This window comes from Cariama cristata, unplaced genomic scaffold (assembly GCF_000690535.1).
Source record: "Cariama cristata isolate BGI_N322 unplaced genomic scaffold, ASM69053v1 scaffold16376, whole genome shotgun sequence".
Lineage (NCBI taxonomy): Eukaryota > Metazoa > Chordata > Aves > Cariamiformes > Cariamidae > Cariama > Cariama cristata.
The window spans coordinates 1-17,201 of record NW_009623945.1 but is presented as its reverse complement, the minus strand read 5'-3'; the positions used below and the strand labels follow the sequence as shown (position 1 = coordinate 17,201).

Below are 17,201 nucleotides of genomic sequence, written 5' to 3'. Positions count from 1 at the left end.
TATAAAACAATAAAAATATAGATCTATGGACATATCTATACAAACCTGTGCTCCTGTGGTGGTGTCTCTTTGTCTTGTATACTGACTCTGGATGTTCCAAAATAAGTCGTGATATTGAGAGCCTCTGTCCCATTTCTGGGTGAAATTTCCTCAAAGTACTCACTTCCCTTTCTAAAGGGTAGTGCCCCAGTAGCTCTAGTGGGGCAAGAGTCCGTAAAGCAGGAATTAATCATAAATCTTATTTAAAGAGTTTCTTGTGTGATTGATTTGCACCTGGAACATTCAAAATAAGTGCTTTTCAGGTAGCCTCAGAGGAGGGTGCAGAGATTGAGGAAAAAGTTCATATTCACATCAATACTATGTGCCCTGTGACCCTGGACGAAATGGAAAGTCATGTGGGGACTCGTCCGACACGGAGTTGAAGGTAACAGAGTCAATGCCCATCTGGGTGAGTTTTCATAGTGTAGATGCTGCTTGAGCCGTTCTTGGGTGATGTTAGAGTCTGGTCAAAAAAAAAAATAATTTAATGAAGTTGGCTCCTGTGAGATAGGCAGAAAAAACCCATCAGATTCTTCAGAGGATGCATCCTCGAGACTGGCTTGAAGCAGAGTCAGACGGATGCGAGTGTCGCACTGCTGTTCCACGATGGTGTATGCCGATGTAAATGTGAATTGACACTGCGACTCCCACCCCCGCTTGGTTCTGCCTCTTTCCTTGTGCCAATGCTAAAATTGGATTCCCTGAACCTGGGTTTCTGCGTGTGAGCAAACCACCAAAAAAATAATCTAACGAGGGAAAGAAAGCCCTGATCTTTGTTTGCATGAAGGCTTTTTCAATTCACTGGCCTGGGTGAGTTTTCTTCTGGGTCAGCTCTTCCCGTGCAGACAAATGAGAGTTGGAGCTGAGGCAGTGTAGGTGGGAGCAAGCCTTGTTAAGGAGGTGGGGAGTGCAGGGTGAGACCATGCTTGTTTTAGTGGTAGCAAGGTGTGATGCCACCTCGATACTCAAACACCACAGTGCTGGCTTGTGCAATATTGCTGTTTTACTAATTCTGGACTGCTATCATACAGCACTAACTTTCAGTAGGAAACCCGTGTCGTCTGAACCCATAAACTCAAAATTAAGCAGCTTCCTTCCCTGTGTGTAAGGTCACAGGGCAGGGCATACCCACTGCCTGCACCAGGGGCAGGGATGTGCCGAATTGTCCTGGGGTGACTGCTGCCACTGCCTGACGTCTCCAAGAGTTAGTGCAGCCTCACACCTTTCCCCCGTTCTGTGCCCCAAAGCACTGAGCCCCTTAGCTGCAGTCATCTGGCAAGAAAGTGCCAAGTAGAAGTTGTTTGGCATGAAGCTGTCCGGGCGAGAGGTGCAAATCTGGCTGCAGGAGTGCAAAAAGGGGCAGCTGAGCCGGGGTTGTCTCAACCAACCTGAAGAGGTATGGCTAATTTGCAGCAATACTTGATGAGTCCTGTTTTCCGTAAGTGGCAGGGAGGAGTTGCGACAATGCTTTCAGCTTTTAAGTTACCTCGAGCCTTTCTTCCTCTGCATCGCATCACCTCCACCTGTCTCTCTCAGTAAGGAAAGTCACCATGCTCACTGCATTTGCAATTGTCTGCGAGAAGCAATCGTGTCCATGCGCGTCAGATTCTCCCGCTCCCAGGGAAGGACTAGTCTGGACTGAGGAGCCAACAGGGGAGGTGATACCTGGCAAGCCCTGAGCACCTGCCAAATGTCTGGCACCTCACGCCCTTTGAAAGAGGAGCTGCTTGCAAAGCCGTTGGGGTGTGATGCGGAGAGAGAGAGAAGAGAATGGGCTCGGGATGGAGCCGAGCAGCTAGACAAAGCACGTGTCCTAACAGCCAGCTGAAGTCCAGCAGGAGCTGGGCTGGAACGACATCACCTCCAGGGAGACCTGAAGTTACCAATAATGGATGAGGGTGTTTGTGCCCCACAAGAATCCTGCTGCTGCTTAGGAAGAGCAGCCTTAACAGCTCTTTGTCTCAAGTGTCTTGGCTCCTCTCTGACATGTTGGGCTTTGCTCTCTTTAATTGCACTGCAGCTATTAGGCACAAAGGGTCTTTTTTAAACACCCTGAATCCACAGTTTAAATCCAGGCTGCAGCTGCCTGAAGCAGAGTTGGAAGCATCCCTGAGCCAGCACTGAGAACTCCATGCCGGTGGCACGTGATACGCTTGTGTGAGCACCCTGCACAGCACACGGCAAGGTGAAGCAGCACCTGAACTCCACACACACACACTGACACTGGTCTTGTGAGCACAAAAACCCATATATGTGTGCCAGCAACCAGTGCGTGGACCAACACGAGGTCCTGGGGGGCTCGCCACACCACACCTAGACTGTGCTGAAGCCCCAGGGTCGGATCCCTCATGGCTAAATCACAGTGGGTGTGAGTCTGTCTGCGTCCTTCTGCCATAACTTTGTTTTCTGGCATCCAGCTTGCCACCCTCTCTGAGGCTCAGCTCAACTCTCTGGTAGTGGCATTTGCCAGCGCAGCCACAGGCCCTGCTCCCCCTTCCCATTTTCTTATTTGCCACGCTTGAGGCTGGTTGTGTTGTGGATTTCAGAAGAGTTTGGGATTAAACATATTTGATGTTTAAGCTCTACAGAGCTCTGAAAGTCTTCCATTTTGTTTACTTTTCAAAGGGAACACCTTTTAAGACCTCCATTAAGAAGAAGGAAGCAGAAGGTAGCAGATAAAATTACTTCAGACCTTTGGTATGACTGAAAAATAAATGAGCGGTGTGCAGTGCAGAATGAAAATATTGCTGCAAATTGCCTTGTCGGATGGCAAATAGCGGGCAGGAGAGAAGGTTTCCCTTTGCCCTTCACCTGAAAACCAGCCTTTTTGTTTTCCTGCTCACTTCAGCCGTGACTGAATTTCAGTCAGAGAGGATGTGAAGATTAATTAATTAGTTAACATTTGTAAATCACTTTGAAGACGACAAGAGTGAGATAAGTACTGAGCATTATTACTGTAAGTTTTCCATTTCAATTTTAAATGTCTTTGTATTTTAACCCTGTTTTCCCCCAAAGAAAAGAGTGAGAGAACAGACCCTGAGTAGAGCAGAACAGAAATAGCTGGACCCACAACACCCTAAGCCCTGGCAAAGTAATGAGGTTTAGGGGATTGTGGAAGAGAGGGGATGGAGAAGTGTTCGTTCCAGCTTGAGGAGCAGGAGATCTGCCAGCCCTAGCACGGAAGGTGTAACGAATGTTGCAACGAATCACTACGCAAGCTCTCTTTGGGTATTATGTGTGGGGCTTTCACATCTGGATTCAGAAAAGGGAAGAGGTAGCACAGGACCTGAATGGCTCTATCCCTGATGTCTGACTTCTGTCAGCTGCCCTGTGCCAAGAGGTAACCATGGATTCTTATTAGGAATTTGGGTTAATGATGGTAATTCTTTTTATTGCACTACTGGGGGCACAATTTCTTCTGGGGAGCTTGCTGGTCCCCTTCTTTAAGGTGGAGGGGGTGTCAGATGCCATGGTGCCAGCAGCCCGGCGCCTGTCGCGGTGCCTGTCTGTACCTGGTGAGTAGGGAGAAGCGTAACAGCTGGGCAAGTGCCCTGCAGGACTTGTCTGAGGTTCTCCGCGTCCTCTGGTGGTTTGTGCTGAGGGACCTTTGGAGAGAGAGGTGGTCTTTGTGCTTAACGGCCCGTCAGCATGGCTCCCCTCGAAGGGAGCCAACATTTTGTTTACTGGAGTTGCTGAAGCCACCCTTGCCTCTGTTCCCCAAATGATACATATTGGGGTGGGGGAAGGTGTTTGGGTTTTGATGAATGGATGGGCTGGTGTCTATCAAAGTATCTGTCAAACATTACCAAGCCTTCTTTGTTCCAGGCCACACAGGCTGGAGGGGGGGAACGTCTCCCAAGAGCAGGTTTCCCCACCCTGGTCTGGGTGCTGTGGCAGCCTGTGGGGATGCTGCAGAGGTCATGGTGATGCCGGCCAGCTTGTGTTTACCGGTCTGCGGGTTGTTCGTGATCCTGCCAACAGCAGCCACTGAGGGTTGTGCCTGCCTCTTGAGGGGTGGCCCGCCCCCCCCCCCCCGGGGTGAGGCCCTGGCTCTGCAGGACTGTGGCACAGAGCAAGACAGTCAGAAGAATGCAATGGTCCATGTCAGCAGCTGCAACTGCACCTCTCAGATCTCTGACGTCCTTCTTGTCTCCTTTTTATGCCCTGGAATAGCTGCTCGTTTTTTTTCTGTGCCCTCTTTTTTTCCTCTCTGCCATCCTCTCCATGGGTGTCTGTCTGTGTTCCCACCTGCAGGACTCTTCTTTCCTCATCCCTTTTCCTAGTACTAGTCACTGCTTAGCTGCAATACTCAGAAAAAAAACCAACAAACCCCACACCTGCTTTGTCTACTGGTTCCTCAGCCACCCACCTTTTTGGTGTTTCTCTTAGGGGCTGCTCCAGTTTTCCAGGAGCATCCCTGCCAGTGCGGTGTGGAACTGGGCTGGATTTTTGTCTGCCTCCTCTGCTGGTGGCAGGCTCTGCCACTGCCAGGGAAATGAGTTCATTTGCAAAAGTTCTTTGTGCAGTGTGCAATTATATTCATGTTGCGATTAATTCAATAGATACCGAAATGTCAGCTGGAATCAAGAGCCATGACCCTTATACAGGTAACAAGAATATCCCGAAGTACTGTAGCACTTATGCATGCATTAAAAGCAATGCTACACCCTCCTGCTCCAAGGCACAAGTGAAGCCCCAGCCCTTTCAGATCAGGAGAAAATGTTTCCAGGGAGGCTTTGCCCCATCTCCTGCAGGTTTCCTTGCAGCTGCCTCTGAAGCATTTAGCACTGGTTTTGGCACACGGGAAGATGGATGAGCTGTTTGGTGGAGGCAGAAGTGAGAAGGAGGCTCCTGGCGACTGAGTGTGATCTCTTACTGGTATCATCTCATAATCACTTGTGAAAGCTTCTCAAGTGCCAACCAAAAAGGGGTTAATTTTATTGTCCCCACTGGTCCCCTTGGCAGGTTGCCCCAGAACCTGACTGCTGTACTGGTTAGAAAGTTTTCCTAATTTCCAGTTTAAATGGATTCCCAGGTAGTTTATATTCTCTTGTGCCTGTGCCAGTGCAGCTTTAGCTGAAGCTGTTGTTCCTCCCTGGTGTTTATTTCCCTTGAGTACAGACTTCACTTTCCCTAACTAACCAAACCAGCCTCCTCATACATTGTGAGCTCTCTGTAGCTTGTAGGCTATCCTAGAAGCTTGCTCTTACTTGCACTTCAAATTAAGCTTTCTTGGCTAGAAATGAGCACAGTTCTCTTCCACAGGGGAAGTCTGATCAGCATCTTGCATAGCAACAGTAATGCACACCTATAGCTACTAGAAATGCCTCATGGATTGCGTGTGTCTTCTCCTTGATGCCTCCGTACGTGCTTACAGTTATTATATGATTCACTGGTGATCCTGAGTCTTTCTTCTTTTATCCTGCTTATAATCAAAGAGGCTCCAGTTTACAGCTAAGAAAGTCTTGATTTTTTAGGTCCCATATGTCCGGACCCTTTCACTTTGTGCTACTGACTTTAGTCCCTTTGCTGTTACTGACACCTTCAAGGCCACCTACGTCCTCCTGTGTGATACCTTCATCCAATTTAGCAATGTGTCTGGATTTTATTTATTTGCTTATGTACTTATGTTTTGCAATCTTTGTTCACCATTTCTCTTATTAGTAAGGGATGGATATCGTGAGGCTAGTACCTCTACTTCCAGCTTACCTCTGATCATTACAGCACCAGCAGTTGGAGACAGGCAGTGCCTATTCTATTCCCCTTGCTTTACATCTCCTTTTTTTCCCTCCGAAGTTTGTATTAAGAAGTGCCCTCAGGATTTATAAACTCAGCCATCCAAAACAGCCAGATGTGAGGAGACAGTGGAAGTAATAATAACCTAAGTGGAGTTTCCCCATGGGGTCATTTTTTGAAGTGCTGTCTTTAAAAAAGAAAATTTCCAGGAGGAAAAAAATAGTTACATTTAAGACAAGACTGAAAAATAAAATAATTTTTTTAGAGTGTTTTGGAAAGTAGAAAAAAAAAGTTCCAAAATCAAACAAGTGATTTTAACCTAGGCCCTGTATTGAGGTCTATTTTAAATCCTGTAGTTCTCCAACACTGGAGGCAGTGCCACGGGAGTGGCATTTGTCTGTGGGATTTTACACTCCCGCCCCATGGAAGTGCACATTTGTTTCCCCAAACAAACCATGGCAGCCAGAGAGAGCTCAGTTTCCTGCAGCTCGCTCTGTGGTCCCATGTGCTCTGACGACCCTGTCAAGCCACCACATCTCTTCCTCCCCTTCCCACCCTCCCCTGCAGTCAAGCACTGTGCCAGCCTGCTTTCCTCTCCCATTCAGAGATTTTTAAAGCCTGAAGGGACAGGTATAATCACATCCTTTGGCTTCTCAGGTGGCCAAGAACTCCTTCACCCCATTCCTGTGCCTGCTCTCTTTGAGACACCCTGTCGAGGCTCGGAGTAGTGAGAGCTGGAAAGCCCAGGTACGCTCTCATGATCATGCTCTCTGCATCTCACTTCCAGTTCCATCATGAGGTAGCTGCAGGTTTTCTGCGAGGTTAAGGAGCCCTCTACTGTCAGAAGCCTCATTCCCACGCAGGTAACACCAGTCCCTGCTCCAGTGGAACGAGGTCAGGCACAAGAGTCTTGAGTTCATGTTATCTCCTAGTGCCAGTCAGGGTTTCCAGGCTCCAAGTCATCCTCATTGCTCCCTTCTTGAGTCCTTCTGACCTTTGGTGTCCTTTTTAGTGTCGTATCCTCAGATTTCACACAATAGGTTCACTGTTGTGGTATAGGGGAGAAACTTCACCTCCCTTCTTGGTGAACGCAGGCTAATGCAGCCAAGTGTAACCCATCTCCACAGATGAAGAATTATGCAACTACCATTCATTTACTTGGTTATCTCCCAATCCCCTAATTCTTTCTGGAGTCCCTCCAGAGTTTCCAGAAAGCAGTCCTCCATCTTGAAACAGCACAGACTACATCTATGTTTCTGGATTAATGTCTTTCTGCTTTCAGCACAGCAAAAAATACTTATTGTTTATAAATAAACACTACACCAATAGTTACCAACTGCTCTGCACATCTCATCTTTTTCCATCATTTATCACTTTCATTGTTCCTTGGGTCCCCTGAAAGCTTCATCAGCACTGGTTTAGTATCTTCTCTCAGATCATTAATCAAGTTACTAATGAGCAGTAGTTTCAGAACAGCATTCTACTAGAAATAATTTCTTATTCTGGGGTCTCTTTTTCCCCCTCATTACTTGAAATCTATCAGTGAACTAAAATTTATAATACCGGCCCCTTTGTTGTTTTAATGATTATTTATTTATTTTAAATTAGAGCATAGCCTTGTGTGGCTAAGTAAGATACCACCTTGTGCTACTGTAACCTTCAACTTTAGGTTACTCTAGTGCCTTGTTAACCCAACTCATGATTTAATCAGAAAATATTACAGCTGTTGGACAGGCACAATTTCGAGAAAGCAAGATCAAGAACATCATAAAAACCAACACATCCATTTTTATTTTTAAATTTAATGCATTTTCCATCTGTTATCTTGAATTAATGTCAGTTTACCTGGTTTACAGCTGTGGATATCATCTCATTTAGTGTTTACAAATATTGGCACAAGGTTAATTTCCCCAGGCTCATCATATTCCCCCAGTATTCTACGATGCTTCAAAAAGTACAATGAAAGGTGCACAGAGCTTCAGGGCTACCAACAAAACCATTTAAAGACAAAGTTCGCACTACCTCTAATGGCTCTTATTTTCACGATAAATTTTCAAATACGTAGAAGTGAATATACAACAAACAAAACCCCTCAAGTTTCTATTCTATTTGTGTGTAGCTAATGCACTCTCAGCCAAGGTCATGTCACCCATCTTTCTACCAGTGTTTCCAGCCTCTCTCCACCTCATTCTGCCCACCTTGCCTTCCCCCCCCCCCCCTTTAAGCATGGCAGCCCCCTCTGTCTCACTCCAGGTGCCCTCCTGGCTCCTTAGCAAGATCCAGAAGTATCGCTAAACCACATCGCTTTGGTGCTTCAACTAGTCCCATTTGAAGGTGACAGCTGTGGGAGAAGGATTGAGAATGGATTTTATCTCCATTGGATGGATAAGGATGACTTGGAACCATGCCCTGCGCATCTTAAACACTGTTTGACTTTCATGTTAGGAACACCCAACCTTCTCTTTTTCCATCCTGCTGGAAGAGCTGGCACAGACATCTCAGAAATGTAAGACACTCATCCCAGGCCTTGCCGTTGCCCCAATACAGCAGGTGGACTACTTTTAACAGGAAACCCTTTTGCCTGAAACTGTAACTAATGAGAAAAAATTAACCACACGTAGACGTGCTCTAAATGCCAAAGTTAGGGTGGTGTAACAGGAGTGGGCTTTCTGATTGTGCCGGTGTTCTTGTTTTCAAGCAGCTCAATTAGAGCAGTTCTGCACACACAGGCTCAGGCACCTGCTGACAACAACTTAGAGCTTCTCACAGCTTGTCTAAAGACAGAGGAAGAGGAGTAAATCATTAGTTGTGCACACATACCTTTTTGTTGCCTCCATGCAATTCTCTTCCATTGGAATAATAACCTAAGTCAGTGATCAGTAAGTGAATTTTCATCAAACCAAGGTATCGGCAACCGGGGGAGCCCTCGGCACAACTTGCGGTCACTCAGCAAAAGGCACCGGTGGCAGCGCACCTTACTCCCACTTTGGTACAGATCTGCCCTCTTTCTCCTTGCCTTCACATCTCTCCTCTTCTTAAGCGTCCCTCAAGCCACTGATTGAAAAAGCATCCTCGTGCCTGGATCAATGCCAGCCTGGAGCAGCTGAGGTGGCTTCTTCAGCAGAACCCCGAGCAGCAGGTGAAGAACGGCCTCCCAGGACTGGAGGAGTCACGGGAGGTTCCCTTCTTTGGGAAAAAACCTCCTGCGCTCTGAAGACAGAGGTTAACATACCATCTCAGCCTTGGGACTAGCAAAGGGGACACTCTCCCAATACACTTCCTGTACGTACTTTTTGGTTTGGGATCTCTGAAACACTCTCCCGGGCTCCTGTCTCTGCTTCCCAGCCTTAACACAAGGTCTTCCTCTAACCGAACCTCTTTTCCGTTTCCCTAGACCACCGGAGCCTTGTCATGCCTGGTGAAGGCCGAAATTTTGGAAACGCCTGTACAGCAGTTAGCAAGGCCCAAGCAGCTGGGTAAATCAGACCCCCCACTACAGAGTGGAAGGGTCCTAGATCCATAGGCAGGCGGCACCCACAGGGTGCAGAGGCTGAATCCAGATAAAAGGATTAGGAATTAGATCAAGTTTAGTAATTCCATGTGCAACAAGGAATGCACCCTCACATCTTAAAGGTCTGAGTTAATCCTCACCACCACCATGCCCATCTCCCTATTCTCTTTCTCTGACATTGCCTCAAAGAACGGCCAAGGATTCGCAGCTGGTTACCACCACTGTCTCAATGCTGTAAGCACCTTTCTGAGCTCAGCTGGTTCTTCACTAGATCAAAACACCAGGTCCCACCTCTTGCACCAGTTCAAGACTACCACTGAGATGAGGGCTGCTGTTGCTCCATTTCCTCCTTTCAAAGTCTGGCTACTCCAAGACAAGATGACTTGTCTTCCACTAAAGCTCTCCCAAGCCCTGCTCTTTTCCATGTAGCCCCTCCTTCAGCCTTGCTCTCTTCAGGGCCTGCCTTGACTATAACATCTCCAGAAACTCAGTTCACCCCCAGGGCCAGCTGGCTTATCCCACTCCGACACTCACTTCACTGTCTCAACCGAGGTCCCTCCCTTCACTCCCAGATGCCGGAGACCTCTCCAACTGCACCCGGACAAGGGAGCCATCACCTGAAGACCAGGACTCCTATTGGGGTTTGCTATGGGACAAAACAGCGCAGGGAAGCAGGGACAGAGCCTGGCATTAGCTAAGGCTCTGCCCTGCACTTCCTTGAAGGGTGGAACACGTGCAAACTCTGCCCTGAGCTCTCAGGGGTTAGATCCTGCATCCTTTCTTCAGGGCAAGATAGGTCAGTCCTCAGTGAGGCGTCTGTCCCTCTGTTAGTGCCCATATGTACAACACGGGGGGATACACAAGATCCCGGCACACCACTTCCGAGTGTAAGTCATGCATCAATTTCCTGCCTTCTGTGCCAAATGAATTGATGAAAAGGTTTATGTAAGGGTGCATGCCAGAGCAGGGAACTGGCCCAAGAACCCTAGATCTTCCCTAGTCCTGTATACCTAATGCCTCTGAAGTTTCACCTAATATTGAAGGTAAGAAAAGGTAATTTGTAAGAATGACCTCAGCTGCAAAGAAATAATAAGAAAATAATGGAAATATTCCCTGGCCATGCAGGAACCCCAGAGGCCCAATTCAGGGCTGCAGATGACCAGGCAGCAAGAAAGACAAACCAATCTCCCTTGAGTGCACAGCAAAACTACAGCTATTAAAGGGTATTTTTGCAAACAGTGGATTCTTGGGTCTTCTTTCACAATTTCCACGTTGAGAATTATCTCACTTTGTAACCGTATAGGAAGGCTATAAGGCTATTTTCTATAAGAAAATAAAGCCTTAGAATTAAACATCAAGTTTCTCCTCAGCAATTTCCCAAGGATATGAAAGAGGTTACTTAATTCCACAGCAGGCACAATTAGCTCAGCTGAAGGTAAACACTGATCCAACAATTCTTTACAGTTTGTTTCTTTATTCAGTAAACATCTAGTTACAAGTTTCACAAATTAAAAAAGTGGGGGAGCTGTCTGAAGAGGGGTCGGGGGGGGGGGCCCACAGGCTGATCCAGCTTTTGTCCTGCTCCTCCCTTCTCTAACGCACACATCCTTCTGCTTCTCCACAGCTGCACCAAGGAGCAGGAGGAGAATCGAAGCCTCTGTCCCGGTGAGGGGACCGACACGGGGTTCTAGCAGAATTCCCTCATATTTCTCTCACAGGGGACTAAACGCAAACTTTAGAACCAGCCCAACCCAGTACAGAAAGAGTGGAAAGGATGGAAGAGGCAAGGTGGCAGCTCCTCATGCCCACCACTACTGGCAGAAAGAACAGAACCAAGGGAGAGCAGAAAGGGAATGGGCAATTAATGCATTCCTTGCACATCAGTGAGATTCCGAGATTCCCCACGCCCCACTGCAGCACCCAAATGGGGCAAAAAAGAGCAATGCAGAAGATTAGTTGCTTTGTTTCAATTCTTAAGTGGGAAGGAGGTTAACACTAAATTTGAGGAGGGTCCAAGTGGTGCTTTGAAGGGGCTTCAGAGTTTCACTGTCTGTACCTGGGAAGAAGGGAAACAGAGAACATGAAAAGAATAAGTGGTGACTAGAAAGCAGCACAGAAGACAAAGACCTGTTTAAACCTCATGTCTAGACATCCAAAAAAAGGAAAAAATTCGCTTTTCAAGCACTAGATCACATCCTAGTGAACACTTTTCAAAACACAGGAGAGCAGACACTAGCATGCACTTCTATTTCAAACTGGATTGACAGCAAATGATCTCTAGATTCTACACAATGACAGTATAACACTCTACAGATTGCAATCCTACATCATTTCATACCATTTCAACCATCCGTTTAGGCTGACACCACACTTTTTGTTGATGACAAAGCTAACTTAAACAGCTTCCACCTTCCCTTTCAGAACCGTATTTTCTCAAATTTCACATTTTCCTCTGCCCTCTAGATCAAGTGGGAAAACACATTTCCAACCAACACTTCAAAATAATGTAAGATTGAGACATTGGAAGAAAATAATCATATGGCTAAGAGGCAACCGCGCAGTGGAAGATGGGGAATAAAACCTGTTAAGACTTACAAGAGCGTGTAGGTAGATTTGGGGGTGGCCACGCTGCACCCCCCACAAGGTCTGCTCTGGGTTCACCAGTCATACCGACGGGACTGTCTGGAAGGAGAATCCTCAGGGCCCTGGATCGCAAGACGAGTCCCTTCAGCCCGACGGCCAGTGCTGCCTTCATGACGTCGGTAATCCAGCCCCCGCTGCGGCCGGAAACGGGATGTCTCTCGCCTCCACTCATCATCAAATGCAGCTGCGTCACCTATGTATGGAAAGAACAAGCTCAGATGGGGAGGAAGTGGGGAAGCAACACCTGGGTTTGCTGGGAGGATGAGGACACAGGCAGTACTCACTTTCATCCATGTTGATGTAGTCCTGTCTCTCCTCCTGGTCACCCGTGCGATGGTTCCGGGACCGCTGCATGATGTGGGCCCGCTCCCTGATGTGGTGTCCAATCGACATTTGTTCCAAGCCACTGTCCGAGTCTCTTACGGTCCGTCTAGTCTCACGGATCTGAGGGCAGATTCCCATGTAGGATCAACATTTTAATTCATTCTCCCAGCCCCATAAGGCGCACTGATTCTTGCCTGCAGTATTTCAGTCACATTGCACTGCCACCACTCCCAGGATGTCAGACACAACATAATGAAGAGGGAAAAATGGATTCCCCCCTGCCAGCGCTTCCCATCCCCTCCCAGTGGCCCCCAGCACGGTTCAGTGAGTCACAACGTGCTCCTCGAACTGCAACTGACTGCAAAGCAGAAGTGCTGTGGGTGGCCAGCACTGAGCCACCAAACGAAGTCTATCCACCCACAGCAAAACCAGCAGCCTCATGCTGGGAAGATGCACTGCAGCCTCCACCTTACCCCGCCAGGTGCTGAACGCATCTCTGAGGTCTCTTGATAGACTTTGGGCCCGTCACCCAGGTTGGAATAGGAGATGACAGTTGAGGAGGTAAACGTCTGGCAGTTAGCACCACTTGTCATATGCTCCTGCAAAAAGAAACGAGGAATGGTACAAAGAAGGAATGGGAGGGAAGAAGATAGGGCAGTTAATTCTCTTTCTATACAATGAAGTAAGAAGAAATTACAATAGGAAGACTACAATGCCCATGGGTCCATCTTTCTGGAGAATACATCATCCTGTTAAATTAATTCCTGTTTCTTGCTAAACAAGTCTACCCCCACACTTGATTCCTCACCCATCTCTCCTCCCTGCACTCAGATGGTACGCCTCAGGAACAAGCTCTCAATCACCGAATCCTGGTCGTGAAGCAATGCTCACAGCCTCTGCCACCTCAGCAGCTTGAGCACAGCCCATACCAAAGAAGCACAGTAAGATGGGAGACATTAGAGGGGATGGCAGGAGCACCCTCAGTACTCCCCTCAATACAGATTGGTTTATGGAAGGTTCTTACCATGTTTCCAATCATGTCGTTCATCATCCCAAACATATCTATAAAGCCACCTGCCTGATGAAAAGGAAAAGAGAACACAAGAGTAGTCAGTTTGGAAAGATACAGGAGGAAAGAACAAACAACTATCTGCAAGGGACAAAAACCTGCTGCCTAAAAAGAAAAACCTTGTTCTTTTCCCTTTCTTTCAGTAGGGCAGAAAAAAAGTCCCAGGATTTGGCGTTGCTGTTCTCTCCATTCTCCCAGGTTGCCTTGCCCAAGTGTTCTGGCTCTCCAGACCTCTGGATATGGCAAAGGTTGTTCTTTTAGTCTGGGTCTGACTCCCAATGCACTGGGTTTTGTGAGTCCGGGCACTCAGTAAAGCTAAGAGAAGAAGTCTCAGGATGTGCACTAACAGTGATCTTAACCATAGGACAGTCATCCTTGATGATCTTTTCACCTCATCACTGTCAACTCTTAATTTAAACCACAAGGAAGTTTCCATTGATTGTATTCTTTCTAACATAATAACAAGTTTTCTTATTTTTCCTACAAACACCTGACTTTTTAATCTTGTAAACGTAAAGGCTGCAGTAATACACTGGGCCAGCAGGTCTCACAGGTTAATTGTGCAATATGTAAACAAAATTACTATGTCAGTTTAAACTTGCTGATTTTTTTGTCTCCTCGAGTAGCCTCTTGTTCTCATTTCCAGCAGAGCAGTACTCACACGCAATGTTATTATCCTTTGAAGTCTATCTGTTTGTATTCTTATTAATCCTTCTCTGAGCTACAATTCCAGGACGCTTAGTCTCTTTCACTGAGGCAATCCTGCAGAGCAAGGCAGCTGAAGTCGCTGGATCTGGAATAACCTATTTCCACGGTATTATTTCAGTAGATGAGGGAGATCAGCATGCTCTAAGCACAGTGTTCTCACATACACACAGCCATACTCATTCCAGTCCTGTTCACCTGAAGTATTCTGTTGGCTTCTCCATCCACCCCCACTGGCAAAGGAGGTTCAATAATCACCTCTGCCTACTGACAGCCAAGTCTTTTCCTCGCATCGTCAAAGTTCCTCCAAACAGATCTGCAGCTTCTTTTCAGACATATGAAGTTATTAAGAGACTATCTGCTCTTCCTGGATATTAACTGTCTCAATTCCTATGAAACATTGTGCTATAACAGCTTCAGGGCTCTTCTCTGGTCAGGGTGCAAGGTCAAGGTAATCTCACAGACTAGATTAAAACATTAGAGGGGAAACAAGGGAAAGGCCTGAAGTCATATAGCATCTCAATGAGAGGTCCAAGAGAAACCAGCTGCCTCCAGTTTCAGTTCAACAGCCTCTTCCGTATAAATCTACTATAAATCTAGAGCTCATTCTGGTCTCTTCACACCTTCCCACCCTCACTACCCACTAGGATAGATGGTCTTCCTCACAGATGGCTACATTTTAGCACTGGTGGCAGACAGCGCTGATGAATCTCAGTATGGAGCTGCTACTTAGAAAGCCTCTAATTTGACCCAGAAAAACAGAGAACTTACCATGCCAAGCATCCCAAAGGGTGAAACAGCTCCTGCCTGCCAGGACAACAGAAAAACAGAAAAGAGAATGACCTTGCAACAGCCACACTAGATCCTCCTCAGAACACCCTCATTCTTCTGAGAAACAGAACTAGGAACACACTCAGCCCCAACAAACAGATCAAGAAAATGCCTCACAGACTCATGGCAGTTCAATCCATATCACCCCTAACAAACCAGACAGAAGGTGATGTTCTTAAATTTCTCCCATTTATATTGATTTATGTCTTTGAGATACAATATGTATTTTTTCCCATTCAATGTCTTAATGCACGTGGAGTAAAGAAAAAGACAAGAATACCACTAGTTTAGAGATTAATTCTGTGCCCACCATCCGAAGGTGCAGGGGCATGCCCAACCCAATAACTGTGGAAGAGAGAAGCTAACAAGGCAGCTTAAGAAATCCTATCCTGTACTCAGTCCCTCTTTTACCTGCATCCTACGGCCAGCCTGGCGAGCCCCAGGTGTGGTTCCATCACTGATGCCCAGGAGCGGGCCGAACCCAAAACTTCCAGAAAGCATGCGGTTCATGTGCTGCCGGTGGATGGCAAAAGGGTCCCTTTTGGAAAGGTTGAAAGAACAACAGTGAGGAAGGGCTGACAGAACACAAAGCCCCACATAATTCACCCATTCCAACTTTGAGTTTCTTTTATGTAACTGTACATTCCTTTCCAAGCTGAAAATCCAGAATCCCAAGAACTCAGTGCTGCCTACAGTGATCCTTGGGGCTGGAAGGAACCTCTGGATCCCATCTTATTTCTTGTAGTAGCAGGTATTACACCACAGAATCCGTTTCAGGCACTAACTGATGTCTGTTCAGAAGTAGTTTGGTGTTCTGCTCCCACTAACACTTTGGGGCCAAGCATGGCCAAGGCCATTCCAGAACCTCACTACTCTAACAAATAAAAGCCACTTCTCAGATCTGCAGTCCACGTACCACCATCATTTCATACTCATTTCCTCTTGTGCCATCAAAACCCTTTATGTTAACAGCTCTGCGAAACAATCAAACCCTTCTAGAAGAGCAGTTCCTCATTTTGCAGGGAGGTACACGAAGACCCTCCTGGCTGCAAAGGGAGGACTACACTTAATGGGACCAATAAGCACGGGATCCAAGATATTGTCCTCTCACCCCACCACATACACGTGCACAAACACACTCGAATGCAAGACTGAAACCTCCAGAATGGACTGTATGGCCTGACACGCGACATCCCTCTGCCCCAAGTAATTTTCATCTGCTATTTTCCTACAGTGTTACGTGTACACCTGTCAAGAGTTTGAGACCACATACAGCTTTTGCAGATTTGAGAGGGAAAGGGAACAATAACTGGGGTCCCTAACTGGTTTTCCTTCTTTTCCTTCTTTCACAGCCTCCACTTCAAGGGCTGTACACATTCACACATGCTGGAGGAGCAAGGAGAGAAAAAGGGGAATAAGGACAAATGGTCGCAGAATACAGTGGCCTCAGTAAGAAAAGTCTGGGCAATACCATAGCATTTCTCTGCACATCTTATAGTCTGCACTTGTCCCTCCTTTGTGTGCGTAACTTCAGCAGCATAGAATATTCCCGAGATCACAAAAGCACCTACTACAAACCAAAACTTTTCTGTCGCTACTGGAAATGCTTCCCATAATAAAAGCTAGACTCATACCTGCCACATCAATGAGAACACACAGTCATTCTGTGACTAACTGAGACATCAAGGTCTCCTCTCCCGCTAATTTGTTTACAGCTGACAAAATTTTTGCATATTACTAATTTTATAAGCAAAAAATGGACTTTATTCTTCTACATAAATTAATTCAACCAAATTTCTAGTAGTGCAATATTTAACATAATCAAATTCTTACTGTATTACAGTCTATTCCTTATCTACTTTGGCAAGGACCGCCAACTTACTTTCACTGCCAAAATTTATCAATAGCATCCAATTTCTGGACTGCGGACAGAGACAGAAACATTCAGCAACAGGAATCCCAGGAAGAGTTCTTGGGACCTTGGTTAGACTTCGAGACTCGTACTTCAAAACTACTTGTCTTCTCTTTACTTAGTTCCTTACAATTTGACAGCTGCTTTAGCAGTTTTCTCTGGCTCCGTTAAAACACTGGACGGAACAGCAGGTCTTACCTATACGAACTGAAGTCCCACTTCACATAAGGAAAAAACCCCAACCCTTACGCAAAGAAAAAGATTAGGTGTTCCAGCCCTCTCCTCCTCAAGACAGTCGCAATGCCTTTTGGCCTACTTTTTTTAATTACGCTTTCCTCCACAACCACGCTCTAATATTACAGAAATCAGACCAACGCGAACCAGGTTATTCCCTGTGCTGCCCCTTAAGAGAATGTGTGTATTTTTCTCCA

General features: G+C 46.6%; 1 protein-coding gene across 1 annotated transcript; it reads right to left on the bottom strand.

Annotated features, from left to right (window-relative positions):
- Positions 1-10,740: 10,740 nt before the first annotated feature.
- MLF2 (myeloid leukemia factor 2) lies at positions 10,741-16,780 on the bottom strand (the record flags this gene model as incomplete). The annotated part of the gene is made up of 8 exons (XM_009702979.1): positions 10,741-11,342; positions 11,882-12,122; positions 12,214-12,373; positions 12,727-12,852; positions 13,278-13,331; positions 14,799-14,834; positions 15,270-15,433; positions 16,741-16,780. Coding segments are annotated over 7 exons (759 nt in total), but the record flags the coding sequence as incomplete, so codon positions are not given.
- Between the last annotated feature and the right edge of the window lie 421 nt (positions 16,781-17,201).